The sequence below is a fragment of the Aulostomus chinensis genome, chromosome 2 (assembly GCF_037954235.1).
Source record: "Aulostomus chinensis isolate RoL2024-O1b breed Wild chromosome 2, RoL_Achi_v1.0, whole genome shotgun sequence".
In the NCBI taxonomy this organism is placed as follows: Eukaryota; Metazoa; Chordata; class Actinopteri; order Syngnathiformes; family Aulostomidae; genus Aulostomus; species Aulostomus chinensis.
Genome location: NC_141321.1, coordinates 26,661,450 through 26,675,598, shown reverse-complemented (window position 1 = coordinate 26,675,598; position 14,149 = coordinate 26,661,450). Strand labels below are relative to the sequence as shown.

Here is a 14,149-nt window from a genome sequence, read left to right as displayed (position 1 = left end):
GTGTCGTAAGCATCAGCTTTACTATCGGTAAGTATTCTAACAACAATTTTAAGATTATAAAAGAACTTATGGGAGACACCACAGGTTCACTGCCCCAGGTCAAGGCCTGGGGTCAGGTCAGCTCACAATCTTACAGACCAATGACAAGGATGAGGCCCAAGGAAGTATAAAAGGAGGGTACCAGATAAAATACCTCATCACAAATCTTATTCAGAACTTCAGTGTGTTGTGTCAGTGATAAACTCGGACCAGTTTCTTTCATTCAAAAAAGATGAAAAAAATGTAGGAAAAATGACTACGAATGATGACAAATCACAGTTTCTATTAATCATTTAATTAGGTTTATTATTTAAAAGAATGACATTAAAGATATGACATAAGATTATGACACATTAATAAAAAACTGAAATAAAACATTCCATTTATATACTGTTCATAGTAACCTTTATACTTTGTTTATAAAGCTGAAGGACTTGTTCTTGAGGACACATTCTCTAAGGAAACAAAACCGTTCCCAGCGCATCGAGATAATGTCAGCGACATAGTGTTGTATTGGTTTGCACAGTTTGGCAGCGTCCAACTGCACCCTCCTGTGGAATACTTCAACATCAACCACACAGTACCAGTCAACATGGTCAGTAATTAATAGCGCACGTTCTCCTATTCTCTACAGATACAATGAAATATTTAGCAGTGCATTAGTCCTGCCACAGCTTGCTTCTAGTGTAGTTATATTCTGTTTATTGAACTCTAGGCCTCTCATTGGCACTGGATATTATTTTGCTGCTAACACCAGATTAGCAAGATATTTTGCGTAATAAAAATGTTACTGTTATATTCTCGGAAGCGTTTCTTTCATTTTTCACCTCATACAATTAAAAGGAACATTGATCATGACTTTCTGAATGAACAATCATTAACTTAGAGAAAATATTACAATTCTTGATTGATAAAAAGTATTTCCCAGCATTTAACCAGAGAGTAGTTGCTAAATTGATATAGTCCAGCAGAGTCGGAGAGATGAGAGGCCAGAATTATAAATTCCCCTGATATTAGTTTCAGTGCCATGTCCCTTCAACCCAACAGATATATTTGAAATTCTCAAGACAGCACGGTTCCTCACCACATAGCATCCGATATCCCCGTGTAGCGTCAACATTAGACTTCCTTCTCCTCACAACCACAGAGGTGAACAAATAGCAGTACATTGTCCAACACGCAAAAAAAAAAGGCTTTGAGAATCATGATCTAATGATAGTATGACAGTCAATCAGCCAGAAATGAGTTTAAATTCGGAACTCTCGATTCCAAAAGCCACATTCTTCCAGTGCATGAAGACCTATTAATTGGTGAAAACCGGGGACAAGCTGAAGAACAGAGACTCGTCACAAAATAGAAATAAAACTCGTATAAACTCAGTAATAGTGATAAATCCTTTCAAGTGGAAGAATCCACGTCACTGAATGGTGTTAAAGGCATGGATTTTAAGGTATTTCACCCAACAGGAGTCATCTCTTTATCACACACTCACTACTAGATGTTTTGTGTACATGAAGATGGTTTTGTTTTTTTTACCCTGCATGACTTCTTGGTGAATCACGAATTCAGGAAATGCTTCCAGCGGCAACTACACGGCTGGGGTTGGCTGGATTCACCAACAACTCATGCAGGGGATCAAAGCTCCTTAACCATTAAAGACATTCAAAGGTGTTTTATAAACAAATGACTCCTCCTGTGGTAAAACACTACGAACACTGGAACAGTGCTTGCTACCGTCCTGCCACTAGCACGAGCTGGGCCTGATATTTCTAGGGTGAAGTAGGAGAGGCCCCTACAAGCACCTGCTCAGCACCCCACGGCTTTGTTCATCTTTAAAGCTTGAATAATGAAACTGCTTTTAGCAAAGCAGTTTGTAATTCTACACGCTGACTGCAAAATAGAGCTTGACTCTGTAGATCAGAGTGAGCAGAGAGCTTGCCAAAACGTGGCTGTGCAAGGTCTCTTTCCCCAAAACATCACAGCTGATGATGGACAAGGAGCATGCAAAGCCACTGTGTTTGCAATTTCAGAGTGTGTGAGGTTGTTTCTGTTCAGATTTAAATGCTATCAATTCTTTTCCAAATCTTCGTGGATCCGGATTCCAACCGGTATACAGAAGTAGCCTCAGGTTTTACATAAGAAAAACACATGTAGCCGCCAAGTCCACTTGTGTCATGGAAACACAGGCAGGAGTGCTTGGAGGATAATTGTCGGTTGGTGGAGAATAAAACGTGGAGCAGCATGTAGGAGTGGTTGATTTACTGACAAGTACTACTAATAAAAGTTAATCGTACTTCAGTAAATTAATATGGTAAACTGCTGAGAACTGGTCACTGTGGTGAAACGTTTCATCAGTATCATTGTGTAATTGTGATGGCCCATGTAAACAAAATAATCAGCCCACTGATGAAAAACACGACACAGGAGATGAAAGATAGGAAAAGCCACTCAGTCCTGCTGAATAAAAATGAAGCTTGTGTTCACAGTCGTCTGTTCATTCATTTGAAGATGGCGAAAGCCTCCTGTTACACATACAAATCAAGGCGGCACAAATCCATTCTCGATGTCTGCTGGGCTCCATACGCAGGCTCTCCGTCAAGTGTCATGTGAGTAGCGTTTGTCCTTGACTTTGATTCCCCTGTGTGGGTCCAAAAGACCAATTTCCAGCCTTTCCCAATTTAGATCCACGTGTCTGGTTCAAGTTATGGTGAAAGATATGACGCTTGTCTCCTGCATCCACCAAAAAATTAAAGATTGACCCTGAATCTCATCGGCGCAGCAACAAAAACAAACTGCTGAAGTAAGAAAGGTGCATGAGTTGAGTTTTAACAGCACCTCGGATGGCCTCACAAGGAATAAAAGATTCACTTGAGTTACATACTGCATGCGTTACCTAAAAACACACAATAAAACCAAAAAGGTTTTGGGTCTACATCAGCATGTGAGAGTGGGAATAGAAAACTTCCAGTGGAGGGTGTTGAAACACTGGGTTCCCACTGGAGCAGCGTGTCACCCAATCGTCCGCACGATTGACAGCCCCAGGGAGCAGGGAACTGTGCATGTTATCCCTGTCCGAGGAGGGCATACAAGAGATCTTGCTTTAAAGACGACTAAGGGTTGGTGAGCTGCATCAGTCCACCCGGCTCTCAGACAGAAAACTCAGACCCGCTGCGGCGTCCATGGGTCAAGAGCATCAAGCGGCGCAGACGCAAGCCTGTGAATGGATTGCACCACAGCACAGAAGGCGGACCTCCAAACACGGCTTTCATTCCGTCCCATCTCATGCGACGCTCCCACGTGGGCTTCTCATTTTTGAGACGTTCAATCTCCTGCAAGACATTCAAAGTGATCTGTAAATGGAAGATTCCTGATTGTGTTATTGGTTTATTGAGGCTCGTACGCATGCGAAGATACAAAACAAAAGCATTGTTGCAGAACTGAGATAATATTGGCAAGACTGTAAGAGGTTCCTACATTTCCACATCTTACACTAATCCTCTCTGCCATACACACAAAAAAGGACGAGCACAGATTGTGAAGTGGATTTAACACTGACCGTCTCATCATTGCAGATGGAGTGGATCTGTGTACCAAACATGACAGCAGTGAAGGTGAGGAAAAGAATAGCCTCGAGACAGAGGAAGATCAGCAGTAGCACGGACACTCCTGGAGAGAAGTCACTGCACTCTAGCCGTGGGCAGACGAAACAGAAGCTCCAGTTTATGGTTTGCAAATAACAACAGAACTGTCCGATTTCAAAAGCTTTTCCAGCAAAGACCCGAGTCACAACCGCGTCCTCCTCCAGTTCATTTGTGGATTCTGTAGCGTGTGTTGATTCACTCAGGTTTTGTCAAGCAGACTTGTCCCGAATAGCATTAGACATGCAAGCAGCGATACGACTGCACTCCTTTCTGACTTGGTGCCTGGTATTAACTGGAAAAGTAAATCCACCCAGACTCAAGATTTTAAAATGAGGACTTGTTTTATGTACCTAGTGTACAACTTACTTCAGTGGGCTTACACTAATTTGATGGACTCTGTTTTGTTGGCAAAAAGCTCTACTCACTAATTTGTCCAGATTTAACAGCGTTTGACCTTGTGTTGCCAGGATGAGCACAAAGGTTTTTGAACGGTTAAAACATCCCTGTTCTCGAATGGCCTCCCTCTCCCTGCCAGATTTGATCTATGAGAAGTAGTTGTACAACGTTACAAAAATGGCAATCATCACCATGTCCATCATTGACCTGGAGACGTCTCTTGTATTTAGTTACATGCTTTTGATTTCAATTTTTTTTGGTCTTATTTGGTTAAAAGAGCAGGACATAAAATGTTTAAAAATCCCAGGTGTCGAGTCTATATTTTTGTGGAGAGTACAGTCCACTAGAGGGCGATAGATACTTTATGAAGTAGTACTCATAACAATCTTCATCTCCTGGATCTTTGTGACCAGAGACCCACGAGAGAGGAAAAAGATCAATGGCAGCTTTGTGCTGCTCAGCTCCAATGGCCTGAGCAGACCATCAGTTCAGACAGTAGGATAATAATCTCATTCTGTTTCCACCACTCGGCTCTGTCTGTCTCTCTTGATCTCTCTAAGAAGTTTCAATATTGTACATAAATACGGGAGCTTGGTCTTTGACTCATAAAATGCATCACTCTGACATTCTCTGTCCTTCTGAGTCACATACATAAAGTCAGTTATGGCAGACAGAGAGGACTTACCGTTCCACTGTACTTTAATACAGGTGAAGAAGTGCATACCGCTGAGGCCCAGGGCATGGGCAGAAATCAAGGCTATGTACATCTGTAGGCAGAACAAAAACCCAAGGGAAATGTTACAGAGAATATATCAAAAGGATGTTCCATTCCACTGTCACGCAACTAGAAACACTCACAAATATGGCCTCCTAACCCCCTGTTTGCTGTCAAAGTTAATTATTAACTGATTGAAAAGATATCAAGTTAATATCTCCAGGCTATGCATGTACATGTTTTTCAATGTTAATTAATCTATAAAAAAGGGAAAGCAAATAATTTCTTTAAAAGTGTGACCTTACACTGCTCAGTAATATAAGACAGCTTCATATTTTTTGCTGTTAAAAGGTTCCAGTCAGCATATGAAGCCATAAAAAAGTGCTGATGTTGCTGAAACTCAGAAATGGCTGAGAGCACATTTGATGCAGGTCTGAATCTGTGCTGCAGAGCATCCCTGCTGGTTATTTCACTGGTGAAACATGTGTGGCAGAATTTGAAGTTTGGGTTTTGCCAACAACAGAAACAAATTATGCAACTAAAGTTTTTTTGGAAATTAAATCCTGAGCCTCAACTACAACTAGGACTGGACTACTACAAATGTGTAATACTAATCCCTTCGACAGCCAAACACAGTCCTTCAGTTGAAAGAAAACGGACCACTTTGGATGCCACTATACTTACTGTGAAAAGAACAAAGAATCTCTGATTCTTTTCTCCTACACAATTATTGACCCAGGGACAGTGGTGATCCATCTTTCGGATGCATCTTTTACAAATACTGCAAGCGGGGGAGAGAGAAAATGTTAATGTATGACACAGTGATAAAATTGTTTTCTGAAGCTTAGTTTGAATGTTAAAAGGTAGGGATCAAAGAGCCATTTTGTGATTTCAATTGAGATTAAAACTGGTCGGGTCAACAACCAGACTGACCTGCAGTGGTGTGCCCTCTCAGGCTTGATGCTGCAGCACTTTGGGCACTTGTAGATGACCTCCCCAGGCTTCAGCTGCAAGCTCTCCATGTACTCTTTTGTTGCATTGCCCTTGGGAACTGCACCCTGAGGAGGGGCAGATGTGGAGGGGTAGTTAAAGACAAATACTTTGCCTTCAAGTCAAACTGCACCTTGCTGTATGCAGCAAATGAACTGTTGTTGTTGTTTTTTTTTTATATTTCTGGGCTTGGGAACAAGAATTGTCATATCCACTCCTTTTAAACACTGTTCTTATATTTTGAACGATGAACTCTGCTGGTGACGTTATGATACTAACATACTTTACAGTGACAGACACTCCGTTTCCTGAAAGAATCAAATTCAAGTGTAACTGCCTTTAAAATGACACAGAACCTGTTACGCCTGTTAGCATGAACATTTAATAGTTTTTAAAAAACATAAAAAAACACACCTCCTGCTCATTGTCACTATACATGCTTTTGCGTGCTCCTCTTTTAAAGACTTACTCCTCCTTCACTCTATATCCTCCCCCATACTCTCTTTCTCTTCTTTATATCCTTACCGGGTCAGTCAACATGGTGCGCAGGTGTGAGGCCAGTGCAAGCACAGCAAGGGAGTTGAAGGTGGCCCCATTCAGAAGTGTGTACCAGAAGTTCTTAGCGGGCAGCAGCATGACAAAATTCACTACAAAGTCAGCATACAGCACCAGGAACCAGGTCATTGTCGCACACACCATGCCACAACTATCCTGGATGAACCACAGTGTGCGGTTCCCTGTGTGGCCTGTGTGAGGACCCCCGACCATCACTCCAGCTGCCAGGCTCCCTGACTCAACATCTGCCCCTGCCGACAGCAGTGGATGGTGCTGCTCCATATCTCGCAGTCGGTGGTTTGAAGAGTGCATCCTGCCCTACGGAGATGTAAAATAGGAAAAGTAAATTTAAATTCATGGGCGGTAATGGGGTGTAATGTTTTAAATCCCTAACTACTGGTGAAAAATGCATGATCTGACTGAAAACTGTTCCCAGATCTTCAAGGTCACGGTATTACTACAAGAGACATGAGGCATTGAAGGTTCCTCTTCTGTATTCATGTCAAGGTCGCAGTTGAACAGTCAGAACCAACTCAAGAGACTATGTTGGCAGCTTCAAGATAAATCGATGGCTGTACCAGTCCCTTTAGGAAACTGATCCTGCAACTGAGGTAAATGTGTACAAGGAATACAGGCTAATAATAAGTAGAAGACCTTGATACATTCTGCTCCTACGATCCACCATGACTCACCGAGACAAAGCAACATCAAAACTCACTATAGGCTGCATCTTTGGTGTAAAGGGCGAAACTTGACAATAATTTCATATGAGATTAACAAAAATGCCAAAATCTGTCTATTCCCAAGTACTCACGGAGCAAAAGATATGACCGTAGCAGACAGTTTTTAGCTCTTCTACTTGATATTCAATAAAAAAAACATGTTATTTGCTCGTTAAAACTCCTTTTAATCAAATACCACTTTAATACAATAATATTGTTGAAGACTGTGCATTTCATGTGATGATGTGCATTTGCTCTTTACAAACTGACAGACCCAGATAAATGTGATATAAGAATCAACACTTGTATGAAATGCCATTTAATACAAATAAGCCTTCCATTGCATCTGTTCTAAATAAAATGCTCAAACTGCCATTAGCTTCTCCTTAATGACAGTAAAACACAAGTGGCTTCTCAATGAACAGAAGGGTGTTTTGCAAAAATAAAGCAGAGACTCTTTTCCCTCTCTCCTAGTCTGTAATTATTTCATGGAGGGAAGACATTATAAATATTCTATGCATGTGCATTGTATTCCTGGTAGTCACAGGTTACATGACACTGTCTCCTCTTGAAATTAATCAAGAAAATAGGACTTCTCCATTTCTGAAATGAAAACCAGGACCAGTCATGAAAGTACAACAATAGAATGGAGAATCCTGTCCATGCTTGACGCAAAACTAAAGAATTATCATAAGATGTCAGAGGCAGTAATTGTTTTTATTGTAATTAGACACAATCATTTCCTTTTGCGAAGCATTCAAATCAAATTAGAGGCGTTTCCAGTGTTATTAGTGGTGCAGAGCAAAGCTGTCAGTCTTGGGCTAACTAGCCCTCCATAGCAGTACACGGCTATTTGTTTCGCTTGCATCCATAAATGTGTCCTGTCAGTGAGTATCATTGAGATTGCTTGTAAAAAAAGGAGCTCCCACAGGGATGGCATGCTTTTGCTCAGCCAAGCAAAAACTAGAAACGAAACGAGCAGAGACGACTTCCAGACCTTCAGAAAACAGAAAAGCATCTACTCCAAAACTAGGAGTCCCAGACTGGGCGATACCGCTGGAATATCACGACAAAATGTTCTCAGTTCTGCCAATAGATATTTAAGGATAATATTAAATGATGATCCGTGCAATTTCTACATTGAACCATTTCATTTAGAACTGAACTAAGTTAATTAAACTGAACAACTTCACATGCTTGTCAGACCTCACATAAAACGCTGATGACGTGGCCTGTCTTTCTCTTCTTTTTTTGATCAACAATTCCCTCGCCATGCCTGACCTCATTTTTAGACTCAGCATTGTTTCTATTTTGTCTCTGTCAATCATGGATTTGACTCTGCATCTGAATCCAAACTCTAAACTTGCAGTTACTCTTGCCTTTACACCAAACCAGCTCTTAAACATCATGGATCATCATCCTTTTTTTCCATCCGCTTTTTTCTTTTTTTGCACAGTGGGTTTGGTGACATGCGCACAGTATATCACACAACTGTATTCAATGACAGGTTGTTTTTTTTTTTAACCACACAACACTTGAATGCGGTGTTGACCTGTTTTTAAACAGCAACAATTTTCACAGTCCTAAAGAAGACAGAAAAAAGTCTAAGTCAGTTAAAGACAAATTGATTGCTCCTGCGATCAATGAAAGGGCGGCTCCATTAAAGCAACACCAGCTGCTCTTTTAGCCATCTGCCCCTTCTACTGTAGTTGAAGGACACAAGGAAACATTCTTTCAATCCCTTTCTGTCTCCCTCTTTCTCTCCTATTCTAGCTTCTTCACTTTGACACCTGACATACACAACTGCCCCTCATCTCAGTGTCAGTCTGCACACAGTCACTCTTGCAGAATAATCTTATGTCATAACGAGGGCTGGCATCTACTGAACTCAGATGAAACAATAGAGAGATTTATCACAATCCTATTAGTGACTTATTCTAGAATACACAAATGTAAATTTCAACATTTCTGCTGATCTCAACATTGCCCATTATGTTTATATGCATGTTTGTTTGCATAATTAATGCCACTGAAATTTTAGCCAGTCACGCTGCTTCTTTCCTCTCATCTGCTCACTGGCTCTTACACCTACAAGCAGCTGCTCCACAAACACACAGCAGACAGCGACAGGTGAAGATAAAGCTACTCAATGCTAATCGATGTTTTAATAGGCTTTTTTCCCCCTCAGATGACTCCATTATCCCAATCAGAAAAGGTTCAAAGCTGACATTCCCTCGCTCTCGTGTGGGTGCAATGTTGTCTTGAAGCCCAACAAGAGAGGACAGCCAACTAATATGAAATAAACCCCAAAGCAGAGGCAAGACAACGAACCTTGAAACTCATCAAAATAATAACAATATAATGTAAGTTTCGCAGTTCAAATTCAGGAGAGACCATCCCAACCACTGGCAATTACAGATGCCTTTGAAAATATAAACACCACGTAACGGCGTGCACTAATGTAACTTGCAAGACGGTCAAAGAAATACAGCAATATACTGTGGGGGAAAAAAAGTGTTCGGTCACATGAATTGCTAAAGACAACACATATCTCTCGCACTGTGTCATTGCAGCCTCGTACAACAGCTTGAACGACGGCGGAGGAGACGAGATGACTCCTTTTTGCTCTGCCACTGCAGATATGAGGTCAAGCTCAAACATGAGCTTGATTGTACATTACATAACCGCCGACTGGACTCAAACTGCACTCAAACTGTGCCCAAACTGTGCCGAACCACACTGTTGACATACTTGCACATGCCACTCCCTCTGCTTTTACAATTCATATGTGTTTACAATTCAAGATTTCATTGACAAATTTTTGTATCTTTCCCCCACATTCTAATATGTATATATTCAAAATAATTATCCATCTCTTAAAATGGAAAAAAAAAAAAAAAATCCGTAGTAGTTCATTCTGATAAAATTACTGTCAAGGAAAAAAAAAAGTTAGAAATTTTGAAATGCCTAAAAGACTAAACTCAGTAAGGGATTTAATATTTTATTTGGAATTCCCAATACTATTCTTTTAAGTGGAAAAAATGTTACACTGCTGTGTGCCTGCAACATTATCTTAGCCTCTCCGAGGGAACCTGCTTTTTGTCAGTGAAAAGCCAAAGCAAGGTCTGCTTCTCCTCAAACTTGTACATATAAGATCATAAACAGACAACATGAAGGCAGCTGCTTTCTCTGGTTTACACCTTGTTACACATTTTGCTCTAAAAATGGATGTGCATGTTGGAGTAAAATGTAGGGCAGCATACCTAATATTTTCCCTCTTCACAATAGCATGCTGTGGTGTGTAACTTCTGGACCAGCATTTGGGATAGGGTACTTGTGCAGAGTGGCATGGAAGCAGGAAAACCCTGACACCTGAAAAAGACAAAAAATGGGTGAAATAAATCTTTAATTCATACCAAATCTGTAATAAACCCCGTCTTCCAGAAACATTTATTGGAACTATGAACACAGACCAAATATTGCTAACTCTCTCAAACCAAAGCAGTATGCACCTATTAAAATACAAGTATTGGTAACAACCTCAAAAATGTATTCTGTATGCTCAAAGAATCATATTTCTGTCAAATTTTGCCTTCATATTAGTTTATATAACTGTAAGCCACCTCTTGCATGCAGAATGTTCCTTATGATGTGTCGATAACCCCAAAATCCTCCAGAGCTGTCAATTGTCACATCACAATACCCCAGATGTCACAAGTCAATAGGGAGAGAACAACTGGCATGTTGGAAGCCAGCGTGTCATTTCAGCAAACAGCTGCTCAACAACAAGCTGCCTCAGAATTCGGTTCAAGCAGTTTGGCAGCACATCCAGTCGTCTGCCTGCCCTCAAAGAGATGTCACAACACCGGTTTAGGATCTGAATATTCACCTGCCGCTTATGTAGGACTGCCTGTTGTTAAAACAACCGCAGAATCTCACGAATGCAGCACATACTATGTGGACCGCTCCGTGTCTTGACTCGTATGTATTCTCTTCATCTTTATTTAGCATAATTCGACAATACCACAGATTTTTTTTTAGCTTGACGATAAATCTCTCCCAGTAAGACCTCCTTAACAATTTTCATAAAAAGCGTTTCTCACAAGTCCACTGTAGGATTTATCGCAGAGCTATAATATGAGAAAGAATCTATTTCAGTTGAATCAATTAAATTTGCAAGTAATGAAAGTATTATGGAGCTATCAAACATCGCCATTGTATCCAACTTTCCTTTGGTAGCTTGATGACAGCGTTGCCTACAGGGAAACACACTCCTGACTCTCACCATTTCACTCTACCCTGTGGGGAAATAACTTGGGGAAGTAGATGTGACAAATATCTTTGTGATCCTGCCTTCTCTAACACATCTGTCAAAGTCAAAAGTCAACTTTATTGTCAAATATACTATATGTGCATGACATACAGCATAGATGAAATTTCAGTCCTCTCGGACCCAGCGTGCAAAAACAGGTGCCTTAACTGAGAACATGCAAAATATATAAAGGAGAAAAATTCCACCTAAAACTGACCTCAGTCATAAATCATGGCATGACATGACGTCTGATTCATGTGCATAACTCATGTATGATCTTGTTCTCGACTGAACCACACACAGACAGGTATTTGTGCAGCAAACGAACTTGTCCCCCCCCCCCCCCAAAAAAAGCTCTGAATGTATTCATTTCTCCATGACTTATACATTAATAGAAATGTCAAGTATCAACTTCCGTAACTTTTCCAGGAGTTTCGACGCCCTTTAAACTCAGAACTTCAACACAAAGGTCGGGGTCAGAACCACCGGTGTGATACCTACCTAACATGCAACAACACGCACCGACGGCTCTGGCCATCGCTAATAACTAAAGTATGTGTGGTGCACGAAATGTTTTCTCTTTAGCAACGTATTCCCAGCATTGTTATGGAAGTCAACGTCAGTTTGCTGGTAGGTTGCGTTGACGAAGCCTCTCCTCATCAACCGTGAGCCCATAAATCACCACCTTCTCATTCATCATCCGCCATCAGGGTTACGTGAATTGATCATCTTAAGAAACCCGTCGCTGGCTACAGATTAACACTCCGCTGAATTTCCCTTCCTGCGATAAAGAAAAACTGAAAAAGGTCGTGACTGATATGGGTACCCTAAAGTACACACCGGGAACACGGCGGCTTCTTCCTAGCTTCACACTTCACATGCGACCGGACTGGCTGGAAAATCTCGCTTGCTAGCCACCAGCGGAAGCTAGCAACTAGCATGCTAATACTGTAAGCGAGCGACGGGTGTAAAAGCGTCTAGATTGCCAAGTGTATTACCTACCTCAATATTCCTTTTTTAGTAGTTTAGGGGGGCTTCTTAATACATTTTGATGTTTCACATTGGATAAACTACAACTGAATCGACCGTGACTACAGAAGCAGCAGCAATACATCCCCTAGACAAGGAGCTGACAGCGACCAGTAACATCGAAGCTTCCGGGGTTCACTTCGGCATTTCCCGTTTCTATTCGTGAATGTCCGGTTAAGCGATATTTGGTTCAATAGCGCCATCGCATGGATCGTGACAAAGTTGCAAAAAATCTATGTCCGCTGGAGGGCGCTCCTGACTGAATACAACGCAATAAAATTAAAAACGGCAGTACATTACTGCGATCATAAAGTCAAATTGAGAGTACCTTAAACTAATTTTCTACATGTTGTAAAAGCGCAGTTGTTGTGCTAAATGTTTTCGAGAATGCATGTATGTATGCTATAGTGGACACAAATGACTGAAGCATAAATATTTACACAAATATCAATTTAGATAGAAATATCTTATAAAAATAAATGAAGAAATAAACCAAATATTTGAAAATACAGAAGTAGTTTTTTTCATTTATTACACATTTATTTCTTCATTTGCAGTATTATTTACGCTTATGTCATTTTACATCCTTCATTGTAAGTGTGTACTGAATGTTGGCTGTATAGGCTGGATGTGTGTACACTACAAACCTGCACTTTTGTAGATTCTGGCTGCAGTTTCATTTTAAATTAAGACTTATTCATGTTCACATGTTTGAATGATGAAACCTGTAACAGTGAACATTGAATTGGCATACATTTCTGTCACTATTACATCATGGTTGTATTGCATTCAAATCAGCCTCTCGATCACCACCTGGATGACTACAGTGCCTCTACAATGTTTTCTACAATGTCTTAGATGTGATCTTCGACTGTCACCTAAATCCATGTACTGCTCTCCAAGATGGTTGTACTACTGGCCCACTAAGTAACATCATCCCAGTATTTTGTTTTTCAGGGATTGACGAGTCAGAAAAAACATACTGTGAGTCAAATATTTAGTGTGACCTGACCCTGGGTTCTTGTGGTCAGCTGGGGAGAGATGCACTTGTAGAAGCACATCCCCAGCAGGGAGCAGCAGGACCTTTCTGGCAGCAGTCTCTGCTTGTCACGTGTCTCCCAAGAGTAGATTATAAAGCCAAGACAAAGCAGCTTGACCCCTCCCTGGCCTGTGTCTGCAGCTGCGCAATGGAAGCTCTGGGCTTCTGCCCTCTCTTGTTCTGGTTCAGAGCCAATATCAGCTGGCTGTTTTAGAGAGCGGGAGAGGGGGGAAAAAATCCAGCAATCCTCTAAAGCAGCTTAAAGGCTGAATCAGGGGACTGAAGTCCTTTCCATTTCCAGAAATGCTTCTCTCTCTCTCTCTCTCTCTCTCTCTCTCTCTCTCTCTCTCTCTCTCTCTCCATTATGGCTACATGAGCATCTGATTGACAGTCAAAAGAGCAACCACAACCACAGGCTGCATGTAAACTCTCCTCTACATCCTCCATCCCCACCTGCACAGATATACACCCCCAAAAAACATCTCCTGCTTGGATACACAAGAATACACATTAGAGATGTAATCAGAAGTCTTGCATCCGATTAAATAATGAATGCTAAGTGCTCATGTAACAAATAAAATCTCCCACCGGGGGCCATGGATTCCCATGTGCATTACTATTTTGGTGCAGCAACCCCCAACACCACTGCCACCACCACCCTTTGTTGACATGCTGGCTTTTGGAGTGAAATGAAGTGAAGCAAAGCGGAGT

General features: G+C 41.2%; 1 protein-coding gene across 1 annotated transcript; it reads right to left on the bottom strand.

Moving 5' to 3' along the window:
* Positions 1–336: 336 nt before the first annotated feature.
* zdhhc7 (zDHHC palmitoyltransferase 7) lies at positions 337–12,538 on the bottom strand. Its single transcript, XM_086187804.1, has 8 exons — positions 12,373–12,538; positions 10,322–10,430; positions 6,307–6,654; positions 5,725–5,849; positions 5,476–5,572; positions 4,762–4,843; positions 3,596–3,726; positions 337–3,368 (listed from the first exon to the last, which is right to left on the bottom strand). The coding sequence occupies exons 3-8, from the start codon at positions 6,646–6,648 to the stop codon at positions 3,186–3,188; spliced, it is 960 nt and encodes a 319-aa protein (XP_086043930.1). The 5' UTR covers positions 6,649–6,654; positions 10,322–10,430; positions 12,373–12,538; the 3' UTR covers positions 337–3,185.
* Between the last annotated feature and the right edge of the window lie 1,611 nt (positions 12,539–14,149).